General features: G+C 45.5%; 1 protein-coding gene across 4 annotated transcripts in view; it reads right to left on the reverse strand.

The window, feature by feature from the left end:
- Positions 1–12,381, reverse strand: part of PLXNA1 (plexin A1) — a 303,760-nt gene that overhangs the window by 15,386 nt on the left and 275,993 nt on the right. For 2 of the 4 annotated variants that reach the window (XM_035106473.2, XM_035106474.2), the window contains exons 24-30: positions 11,014–11,160; positions 10,614–10,773; positions 9,284–9,435; positions 7,936–8,032; positions 5,863–6,053; positions 4,199–4,368; positions 2,103–2,315 (exon numbers count right to left, since the gene is read on the reverse strand). In XM_035106473.2, coding sequence (XP_034962364.2) covers positions 2,103–2,315; positions 4,199–4,368; positions 5,863–6,053; positions 7,936–8,032; positions 9,284–9,435; positions 10,614–10,773; positions 11,014–11,160 — 1,130 coding nt within the window. The remainder of the gene's footprint in view (positions 1–2,102; positions 2,316–4,198; positions 4,369–5,862; positions 6,054–7,935; positions 8,033–9,283; positions 9,436–10,613; positions 10,774–11,013; positions 11,161–12,381) is intronic. The other 2 variants (XM_035106479.2, XM_035106478.2) reach the window with 2 other exon arrangements.

The raw sequence follows: 12,381 nt of genomic DNA on the forward strand, positions 1-12,381 counted from the left end.
ACCTGTGATGGGCGCTTCTCTGAGGTGGGCTCTATGGAGCAGGTGAGCAGGGGAGGGAAAAAATTTCTGGAGTATGTACCTTTAAAAGTATTTTTATTATATTTTTTTGGAAATTTGACCCAACTGCTCTCACTTTGATACAGAGGCACAGAAGAGAAAGGGGACCACAGTGCATGATGGCAGTCAAAAGTTTCTGTCCATGTATTTGTCACACAGTAGTATGAATAAGTAGAAATAATTCTGAATGCAATGTCCTTTGCCTTTCTCAATCAGAAATATGAAGCATTAATACAGTTTGAATTAAAAGCTGTGGCACAGCTGGGATAATTGAAGAACATCATTGCGTCCTCAAGAAACCAAGAAAAGTGGAGCAATGCTGTGTCAGGCATCTGGTCAGGAGCAAATGGCAACATATTGCCTCTGGGAGGTGAAGATCAAAGGCCTCCCCTATCCTTTGGCCACATTCTCTGCCAAGAGAGATGGTGTTAAGATGCTTACAAGGGCACTTTCCTACCCAAAACCACAGATACATTTGGAGCGCAAAGGAGGCAGACATCTGGAGACACCAGTGGCAAGGATTTCCCCTCATCTTCTCTAAGTGGCTGTGGGGTTCACTGCTTCAAGAAGACTTCTGGTTGTGCTGGGCCCTTCCTTGCAGCTGCTGAGGATGCCCAATTCAATGCACAGTACCTGTAAGCTTCCTTTTTATCTTTCTTAAGCTAAGACACCTTCCATCCATCCACATCACAAGTGGCGCAGAAAGATGAAGTCGCTACACTCCTCAGGTCCCCAGGAAACTTATAAACAAATTGACAACTCCACACTACCACCCCAAATCCTGAAATCTAGACATGCTGTGAAGAACAACAGGTCTGAGGAAATTAAAATGCTGCTAGAACTTTTTTAAAATTAAGTGAAGTGCAGTGTCCAGCAAAAAAAAGGAGGAAGGAGATTCTTTGAGCAAACCTACTTAACAGTGTCCCAGTCATTTCTTACACATTTTCCATGGGGGCCTATGAGCTCAAGGAAACTGCTTCTCATGCTGCAAACAGGCTGGTGGGAAGAACTAAGGCTTCAACCCCATTTTCACAGCATGCTCCTCTGTCAATTTCCCCCCTCTTTGTCAGCTGAGGTGGAAAAATGTCATGGTTTTGCTTGGTATATCAATTTGGTGGTGATGGTAGCAACAGACAGGTCTTTCACAGAATTGAGCTGCCTCCAATGAATTCCGCTCTTCTTGAGTAACTCATTTTCAGTAGGAAAACTTTTTGTGGGGTGGGGGAAATAATTTGTTAACAAGACAAACATGCCTGGAAAAGTGAACCAGAACCTTCTTGGTAAAATCTATGAACTGCAAAACCTGCCTTCATCTTACCCAATATGACATGCTTGCACTTTTTAAAAAATTAATTAAGATTGCAAGCTCCTTTGGCTAGAGATTTTGCTCTGCTCCTTCCCCTACAAATCACACTGGCAGCCGTTTCATTATAAACGGCTGCCTCCATTCTTCCCCCATTCCCCCCAATGTGCTTTATTTATTAGTCATTGAGGACAGAGAGCAATTGTCCTCGCTTTGAAAAACCAACCAATCTGTCTTTTCCAATTGGCTAGGAAGATTTCTTCACCCTCCAGTCCTGGGAGGTTCTTTCATACACAGGTATGTACAGTCGAAACAAAATACAGTGGTACCTCGACTTACGAAGGCGAACCGTTCCGCGGCGCTCTTCGTAAGTCAAAGTCTTTGGTTGTCGAAGTGCCTGTTTTGCGCATGTGCGAAGTGCGGTTTTGTGCTTCTGCGCAGAACGCACGCGCGGCAAAAAGACTTTCGGGTTTGCAGACTTCGGAAGTCAAAACCTTCGGAAGTCGAGTCATTTGGATGTCGAGGTACCACTGTAAAAAAATTCCTTCCAGCAGCACCTTAAAGACCAACTAAGTTTGTCATTGGTATGAGCTTTCATGTGCATGCACGCTTCTTCAGACACTGCGCAGGTATGCACAGTTTTGCCAGGCTCTCCAGTCATTCAGAACACACATTACAAAAGCAACTCTTCTTACATAGCTGCATCTTGCAAGGCCACCTCCCCATTGTTGAAGCCACTCACCTTTCTACCCAGCTCTTATAGTTGGGGATGTCCTTGGCGTACAGTAGTTTATTGGAGGGAGAGTCTTTCCCTAGCTTGTGCTCAGAAGTTGAGCAGGAGTCCATGAATGTCTGAGCCACCACTGATAGGCAGGCATCAGTAATACTGTTCTTGTGAATGTCAAACACAAACTGGGGGTTCTTAATCACATTCACCCAAAAGCGCAGAGGTAGACTGCAAAGGCAAAGAAAGGAGGAAAGTCAGGCTGGGGAAACACATTATTTGGTAGCTAAAAACAGGGCCCTGGCTGGCAATAACCTTTGGCTAGTCAGAATCTCAGAAAACAGGGCAGATATTCTCTCTGAATCTCCATAGGTGGTAGTGATTTGGAAATGTGATTTGTTAGCTCTTCTTCCCCTTTCTGCCACTTGCTCCAGGCCCATCCCAACCCAGAATTCATGTTTCTTTTGACTGGGTCTTCAAAATCCATGCTGTACAGCTGAGTGACTCTTATTTCCTTTCCCCTGAAATTCACAGCTGTTGGGGAAGCTCAAGCAATCTCTCTCTGAGAGAGAACCAAGTTTCAGACCCCTGCCTACACATTGAGATTTCTGAGGATACCCCCTCTCCAAATTCCTCACAGCTTCTGAGCCTAGTTCTAGCTAGGAGAGATTCCCTCACATAGAAACCTACCATGTAAGGGAGAAGGCTAATCCAAATTCATTCTCCCTGGAATCTCATTTTCTATGTGGAATGATTTTTGTGTGCGCATGGGAGGAGTATTCCATGATCTGGACTCTCAGCTGCAGTCTGAAGTTGTATAGCCATGGCACACAGGTATAACACCTAAGGCATAGGTTCCCATGAATACATTTGACTCAAACACCAAATGCTTGGCTCCATAGTATTCTTCTATGAGTGCTGGGCACACATGCACATTTTAATTTCAGGAAATGATCTCAAGAAATGAACTCTGCACATTGAATTATCACCCTGGAATAAGCATGACCATTAGTATGCAGGGGCCTGCCTCCCTGGACTCTGTTGAATTGGAAACCAGGCATCATTGGGATTCTTCCCTCTCTGCCTTCTTTCCCCTCCCAACACACCGACTCTTCCTTTATTACAGAAAGCATAGCGATAAATCAGTTCCAAGCATTTCCATGCTCTCATATCGCCATTTAAAAATGTTTCTTTTTCAGCCTGGCTAATTACTGACAGTTACTGAACTATACAAAAGCAATTTGGACTTCCATTTAACAAATGCCAGAGATGAGAGTGTTATGTTCTTGTCCCCAGAAATGGTTTAGAGGATCTGAGAGATGAAATCGGCAGAAGGGAAGAACACAGTGGGGAGACATGAAACCTTGCATGTAGCAGAGGGCTTGTCGCATCTCACCACTCGCTGAGCACCCAAATCCCCCTGTGCTCTGGTATAAATGGATAGGAAGACAGAATTTGGCTCTCTAGTGCTATGCATGCTGCTGGTGCCAACTTTCCTACCGTATTCTTAGCTAAAGATTGGAGCAAACTTCACCATCATAATTAGTTATGATGGTTATATAAGCTTACATTCAATTTGCACTGATCCAGGGCAGAATGCCCAACTCCCAGAGCCAGAGCACTGGCTCTGATGGGCCAGCAGAAAGTGATCTAGCATAAACTGTTTGAATGCATATTGGAGGCTTCACCTACCCTAGGAAAAAAAGTGGAATTTAAGTACATTCATTTTCCACCTTTGGGAACTTGGTTTCCCACACGACTAAAGCGATTTCTACCACTTGATCCCTTATCTGAGAAAAACTGGGGCAAACCAAGAGTTCCAGTGAGGTTTCCTAGCTCAGCATTCTCTACACCAAGGTTGGGAATCCTTTCAATTCCAAATTTCCTTTCAATCCCAAATTTCCTTTCAATCCCACATTTCCTTGTTGCCCACTCCCCCAAAGGCCACATGCCAGCAACAGGCAGAGCTGAATTAGGCAGGCCCAGAGTTGCATATAGTATCTGATTCTACACTGAGTGACAGGAGCTCTCCAGGGTTGCAGACCACCCCACCTGGAGACTCTCTTCTGCATGCACAGCTTGCGTTTTACAATCGAGTTGTGGGCCCTACTTACCAATTACTCTTCCAAGTGTGCCTGACATCGTAGTCATTGATCTGGTGCTTATCAGCTTGTTCATCCAGAAAATCAAACATGTATTTGATGGCGAGAGGCAAGGCACTCCCTCGATGGGCGGTGCTGAATATGGTCTCAAAGAGGTCATCAACAAACTTCTGCAAGGTTCCCTGGATGTAGAAAAACAATGGCAATGGAATGAAGGCATAGTCTGCTTGGAAAGCATAAAGATCCCATTGAGATTATAAGAAGAAAAGTTATGCCCTGAAATGACACTGGCATTGCCAGTGAAAGCCACAGAAATGTACAGGGTTTTGTTGGATTTTGCAGGGCATCCCAGAAGTGATCTAATCTCTTCACAACATCCATAGACAAAGCAGATGAGGTGACACCTGCTCTTGGGCCTACTCTACTAGTAAGACTGTTTTACAAAGTAAGTAAGGCTGTTTTACATAGTAAAACGCAAGGAATCTAAGCAATCTGCCATGTGTGTTTCATCTGCAATTCAGAAGTAGGCTTAGCCATAGCAGACTGTCACAGAGTGCAACCATTTCCCCATGGGGGCACCAGACGATACCCTCTTGGTATCCATCCATTAGGGCTGTTTGAAGCTAGATGGCACATGCTGAGCCAGCTGACAACCCACCTAATCCATCCTAATGAAGATTGTCAAGGTGGTCTGTGGCAGACACCACTATTAATTTTTATCCCCGAATCCACTTTGCATTGGGGGCATTTTGGGGGGGGGGGACGTGGTAGCTGGCGGCTTGCTACAGCATTGAGAACTCTGGCAATTTTTGTGCCTACCCCCCAAAATATTCCTTCACATTCCTCTGAAAATTGCAAAAATTAGCCTGTCCCCACCTGCTCTTGGAGGAGTGTTTTTGATTCAGGATGAGCAGTAACACAGCAGCCAACCTCCAGTGAGAAAATAAATAGCTATGGTAGATTATTACAATTTATTATTTGGTCTGGGAATAAAGTAGGGGAGAGTGAGAGAGAGAGATTTGGATGTGCCATTTGCATACCAGCTCCTGCAATTAATATGGCTTTCTCCAGTTCTCAGAACTCGACAATATTATTTTTGTTTGCTTTTGTACAAATCTTATATTATTGACCATTTGATTTACATCAGAAACCAGGGCAGCAATTACACAGTGTGAGTAGCCATTGGACTTTTAAAGCTCCCTTGCCTCGGCTTTTGCTGATGCAGAGTGCTGATAAAATGAGGGCGTCTATCAAGCATATGAACAATGAGCACAGGGGAAATCAGTGATTGCAGCAACCGGAGGCTGGGATTCAGTTTTGCTTCGTCAACAGCTAGGATGCAAAACTAGTATTTGCAGCTGGGTATTGGGTTTTTTTCATTTTTTCCCTTTTGGCCAAATGTAACTGGGGCCAGAAATGCTCCGTAGGTAGGTGAAGAGTTTAAAAGAACGAAGCCAGGTCCCTCTGCATATATTGAGGGGCAGAAGAACCTGGGCCCATGCCTATCACCAGGCCAAGTGGGCTGATTAGGATTAATATTGTAAGAATGCATAAATATATAATATGAAAATCAATAAAAACAATTGCAAAAAAAGACCCACAAGATTCTCTGTGTGACTTGGCAATCTGTACATATACTCAAACTTTAGAATGCATCTTCCTTCCTTCTGATTTACCTTGGTGGCTAGCAGGCGGGTCAAGTAGATTTCTGAGACCATCTTGCTGCCGCGGTCACCTTCTCGCTGGTCCATGTGATCATGATTCTTCACCAGGTGCCACAGCTTGGTGCCGCTCTCCAGGTCAGGAGTGATCATGGGGGTCCGGGAACGGAGGCTGTCAGGACTGCTGGCTGTCCGGAGCATACTCTCTGTGAGGAAACCACATGCAATGGGAACCGCCTCTCCCTCCTTCACTGCCTTCCAGCCTCAGCTGTCCTCCCTTCATCTCACTTAGTTTGCAGCAAGGCCTGTCACACCACCAAGAGTATAAGATTCGTGTTGGGCTACCCTTTAGAACAGGGGTAGGAAACGTAAGGCCCATGGGCCGCAAGCGGCCCACGGTGGTAGTTTAACCAGCCCACGAGCCACCCCTGAACTGAGCGGCCCGCTTGGCAAGTCCCTGCGCGTTGTGCTAAACCAGTGCAGTGCGGCGCAGGGATTTGCTTCCGCGGCACCAAAAATCGTGTCTGTGCAGACGCTGAAAATCACGGGCGGGCGTGCTTATGCGCTATCGCAATCCGGCCCATGAAGGGATCTCAGCTGGAGTGAACCGGCCCAGGCGAGGTAAACCTTGCCGACCCCTGCTTTAGAACCAGGCAACGAAAGTTCATAGGCTGGGTGGCTCTATTAACCATTGGACTTCTTCCTTCCTTTTTTTATTGCCAGGGGAACTGCAAGCAGTGAGCGAAAGCTGCTGAAACCTAAGACCAAGTATCCCCAAACTTCGGCCCTCCAGATGTTTTGGACTACAATTCCCATCATCCCTGACCACTGTTCCTGTTAGCTAGGGATCATGGGAGTTGTAGGCCAAAACATCTGGAGGGCCGCAGTTTGGGGATGCCTGCCTAAGACCATCTCACGCTGTTGGCAGGGTTCTCTCCAGTTCTAATCTGCCCAAATACATGTTCTATCAAATACATGAGACATCAACCTGGTGTGCCATTCATATAAGATACTTCTGAAGGACCCCTGGGATCTCTGAGGAGGAACGGCAGGCTAAATATGGTTAAACAGACAGACAGACACACACACATCTTTTTCTACTCTGCTAGTTTTAACTGGCTACTTTTGCATTTTGAAGGGGGAAGATGAAAGGAAACACTTTCTTCAAACACACTGGGTTGTATCCAATGCCTGTGCACAGGAAGTTCTGCTCAAATCAAAACACTCCTTAAACAAATGTTAAAGAGCTGTAGTTCTCCCCCCACCACACCCTTTCTGCAACAAAGTGCTAATCTTAAGGGTGTGTCACAATAGATACCTTACTTGTCCTCATCAACTAACATGGAACTTTATTCTTGCCAGGGACTTTAACTAAGAGACCCTGACGAAAAATACAAGTTTCGCAGAAGCAACGAGTCAACAGGTAGAGCAGGGGTCCCCAGACTTACCGCGCAGCGGGCCGGTGCCCGCCGCGCCGACCGCGTGGCGGGCCGGAGGGTAGGGGAGTGCGCGCGCAGCGGGCCGGAGGGCGGGGGAGTGCGCGCCCGTGCGCACACGCACGGGGAAAAATCGCCGGAAATCGCTTGTGCGCATGCGTATGGGCCTCCCCCGACCCGGAAGTGCATCGGAAATGACCTCTTCTGGGTCGGGAGAGGCCCATACGCATGCGCACAAAGGATTTTCGGCGTTTTTTTTGCCGATTTTTAAGATCGCCGCGCCGCGCGCCATAAGAGCGGGCAGCGGCAGCGGGGGTCGTCGCGGGCCGGATTGGGAGGCCGATTGGGCCGCATCCGGCCCGGGGGCCGTAGTTTGGGGACCCTGAGGTAGAGGGATGAGACAGAATCAGAAGAATAATTTCTGAAGTGGCAATGTTGGTAGGTTTGCTATAAGTAGCACTGAGGTGGGCTTGGGTGATTTTCTCTTCCAAAACTGATGCATGAGACATTGGAAAGGGGTTAAGAAAAAGCCGCTTTGGCTGGAATACTGAATCTTTTCTGCTCTGCCTTTGCTTCAGGCAGACTGATTCCTAATCTCCAGACTGTTCCTGAATCCCAGACAACAAGCAGTGATGGCTGTTTTCTCACTTACCATATCTGCTGAGTGATTTGGTGAAGGTGGAGGAGTTGGAAATGTTGTAAGCTGAATTCTGCTTGGGCACCAGGGCCACAGAGGAACCATCTGTCACCTATAGCAAGAATATTACCAAAACAAAGATTGAATGGACTTTTCAGATCCACATATCATGCATCTCTCATCCCAATAGCTCCTCACACTAAGACAAGCTGAAATTGCAATTGCCTATTCAGCGGGTTCCCAAAGCCCCAAAGGCAGTTCGATACAATGGACCAATGGACCATCATGCCTCAGGGGAAAAAATGGAAGCTGAGGTAGTCTGATTACACTTGCAGGTCAACATCCCCATTCTATCCTCTCCTCAGCTAACTTGCTCTGAGGGAAATTCTAACTTTCCAGATTTTTTAACATTTTCTCTTTTTTTCATGTATCTTCCTCGCATTCTAAAACATTTAGCTAGGTATTGTCCTAAAAACTGCCCCCCTTTGAGGAAATACCCCCCCCCACATGTACACTACCCCTCAATTCAGGGGTTGGGAACCTGAGGCCTAAAGGCCAAATATGGCCCTCCAGAACTCTGGCTCTCAGAACTCTGCCTAGGCCACATCCCTCACTGATTCTGCTGTGCACCCTTCCTTATGTGTTTTGCATGGCTGTATGGAGGATAGGGTGTGTGTGTGTGTGTGTGTGTACAAAGCCTGCTGTACAAAAATAAATATCCATCCACTGCTCCACCCATTTCTGCCTCTGCCCCTCCCCTTGAGGGCATGTGGCCCTCAAAGGTGTCCAGAAGGGAATGCGGCCCTTGGGCTGTAAACGGTTACCTGCCCCTGCCTTAATCCTTTCTGAGGGGAAGCCATGTTGGGCTAGGTGATACTCAGGTGTGTAGAGGATGGAAACCTGACAGTCCCTTGCCCCAGCGAGGCTGACTGTGAATGCAGAAAGTTGGCAAGTGACCAGGTGGCCTACTATCCGCAGGCAGCTGCGAAAGGCAAGCAGTGAGTGGGTCCCACTGGTGCACAACCCATGTCATTTCAAATTGGATCCCTTTTGAAAGGCTGAGCCAACCCCCCTTAGATGTCCAAAAGGGTGCAGCAGGGTATATACTAAAAGACCACTCTAGATTAATTCTTTGGCAATATACTCAGGAACTGTCCTGTTTGTGACTTACGAAGTGTGTTAATCTACATTACGCAATATCTGGATCACAGTCGGAGTGTATCATGCATTTCTCTTGTATAAGATGCAGAGGTTGTCTGCAGTGCCCTTCTCTCATACTGTACACATGAAGCATCTAAAGTTGACTGAACCCTGCACTTAGATGTGCCACACCTCTACGGCTAAAGGCAGTGGACCACCACACCTGGTAATGGGCGAGAGTGTTGAGCCTTTTCCAGTCATTGTCGATCTTTGTCGTGACATCTTCATCTTGCAGTATTATCCGAGCCATCCTGCCCTGCCGCCACTCTGCACCGATGGAAGAGAAGGGCATGGGGTCACTGGGGATCGTGCTCACTTTGGACAGATCACAGAACGAAAGGCATGGAGAGCATGTGAGTGAGGCGTGGCACAAACAGTTTTTAAAAGCCACACCCCACTTTAAACCCTTGGCTGTCCTGTGCACTGCCAGCAGCCAGGCTGATGAGGCTGGCCAAACATTTGGATGGAGCATACCTGACCCGTTTTCTCCTGTCTGTACTCCATTTGCAAAAATGGGATACCACTGTTCTTGAGCAGCACCATCCTATTGCTTGACCCCGTTCAGTGAATCTCCAAGCAACAGAAATATCTGCAGCTCACCCGTGTTCCTTTTATTTTCCCTTATTGGGAATCTCAAATTTTCAATGCCGACTGAGCACTACTGTCTCAGCCAGTGAAAACACTGGCTTCCAAACTTTGGGTCCAACAATCTATTCAGGTTATTCACAGCAAGTGTCAATGAGAAAATGTATAGCTCTTCCTAATTAATCTAATTTCAGGATGTTATGTGTGGAATCTTTACAAATGCAGAATTTAGAAGACTAAAGTACAGAATGCAGCACTGAGACTTGCTCCTTCTTACATTCCATGGTGAAGCATCTAATGATGTGCTAGGACCAGCAAATACATATTAAGAACATTTTCCCCCACAGGAGATTGAAGGATGACCTCGCTTGCAAATTGAAGGGCATCTAAGTTTCAAACTACATTGGACAATGGCAGACTCATTAGTGTAAACCCAGGACAGGCCCAATCAGGCCTAAAGAATGTGTGTTTTAAAGGCCTGATATCTAAGCTAAAATGTATGCAAGCAGGTCTGGGATGCTAAGTCACCTGCCAACCACTTACCTTCATGCAGCCTTTCCTGTAAGGCAGTTGATGGACTCTCTGTATCAGAGCCCAGCTTTGGGGAAAGTGGCAGTAGGGAAAAGGCTGTGGGGAGGAAAGTGGTTGGCAGCAGATGACACCTTAAAGACTAACAGATTTTATTTGGGTAGCATATACTTTCATGGACTAGAGACCTTTGTATATGATAAAGTCAATGCAAGCTGGTGCTCCAAATAAGTATGTTACTCTTTAAAGTTCCACAAGAACTTTTCCTGCAACAAGCTAACACAGCTACCTCTCTGCAAGTACAAATGCAGTATGAACTGGTTGTGTAAATCCACCCTTTAGTATACACTGACTGCACAGCAAACATCTCTGCAACTTACCCAGATCCATGTCCCCTGCCTTAGGTCTCTGTGAGTAAGGGACTCCTTTATACACAGCATCCAAAAGCTTCTCCTTCACTTGTGTGATGGTGTCACAGTTTAGAACCTTGACCGGGATCTCAGGAGCATTCTCATTCTCAGGGTTCACACAGTTCAGTGTCTATATGAGAGAAAAAGGTAAAATATATTTGCATGAGATTTGCCACATTGCCCTATGGTTGCATATTGGGGGAATGCAGAGGGAAGTGGGCAAGAGAATGAGAAGCCTTGGAAGCTTTACCCCCTTTTCCAGTCATTAGGTTGGAAATTTTGGGGAATGCAAAATTTTGCAGTGGAATTTCTTACGCCCCAATAACATCGACCCTGCTGATCAGATTCCTGAAAACCCACTTGCACTAACCAGCATTTTGTAGTCGATTTGTTGACGGATGAGCTTGTCTTCACTTAAGGAGTAGCGAGCCTCTCCAGTGATAGCATCAATGGGTCCCTTCTCCATCTGCTGTTTGATGGCACAGTAAAGCATGAACAGAGGTTCACCTGCACACTCCTAAAGAGAAGGGAGGAAGACAGGGCATTAGATACAACATCCCTTGCAATACCTAAAATAAGCTGCTGTTTCCAAATCAAACTTGCAATGGAGGCTGATTTTATTAAACACTACAGTGGTACCTTGCAAGACAAATGCCCTGCAAGACAATTTTTTCGCAAGACGAATGTGTCTTGCGATCTGATGGTGACTCGCAAGATGAATTCGTTTTGCGAAAAATTCATCTTGTGAATTGCAGTTTCCCCTAGGAATGCATTGAAATTTAATTAATGCGTTCCTATGGGCAAAAAAAAAGAAATTTCAATGCATTCCTATGGGAAACCGCGATTCGCAAGACGAATTTTTCGCAAAACGAATTCACTCGTGGAACGAATTAAATTTGTCTTGCGAGGCACCACTGTACTTCCATGTAACAACAAAAACAACAAAAACAAAAACAATAGTTATTATTTGCTAGACCCAGGAGAACATGCTTCAAATACACAGAAATGACCAGTGTTGTAATAAAATCAAAGTTTGGCTAATGATTATGTTGTTTATTAACTTTGGATCCTGCTCCATTTGCTTTTGTATGGTATTTCATTGGATAATCTTATCAGAAAAATCCTACTATTTGCAAAATACAAGTCAATTGTTTCAGTTGGCTTTTCACACAAACAAAATGATGGATAAGGTGTTTTCAGAATATATGCCAGCTATTAATGCTGAGGTACGGGGTGGTTTGAGAAACAAATCAGTGAAAAAGCATGTGTGAACTTTATAAATTATAGAATTTCACCAAAGATAACTGATCTACAGGGATTATAACCCTACTCTTTTTTCAAAGGGTAGGCTCAATTGGGCAGCACAAAATATCCAATACATGGGGATGGACAAGGCATGAACAAAGACTTCAGAAGATAAAGTAGACCATAAAGGGCTATCTCAAGTGGTTTATTCAGTAGGTATCTGGGTTGACTGGTGTGGTTTTCTACAAGTTTTTCTGTAATTTAATTCTCCATGTTCATTCTTACCCATTATTGGATCAAGTCAATGAGCCATATAACCTAGAATCAATCTCCGACAATAGCCAGGACCTGGTTCTTCTGAAAAGGGTATATGACAACTAAAAAGGAATCCATTAACTATTGTTCACTCAGAGCTTCCAGCACTATGAAGTTAAGAGACAAGCTGGACATAAATCTGCCTTCCTCTACAATGATGGGGAAACTGTGGCCCTCC

The sequence above is a fragment of the Zootoca vivipara genome, chromosome 2 (genome assembly GCF_963506605.1).
Source record: "Zootoca vivipara chromosome 2, rZooViv1.1, whole genome shotgun sequence".
Lineage (NCBI taxonomy): Eukaryota > Metazoa > Chordata > Lepidosauria > Squamata > Lacertidae > Zootoca > Zootoca vivipara.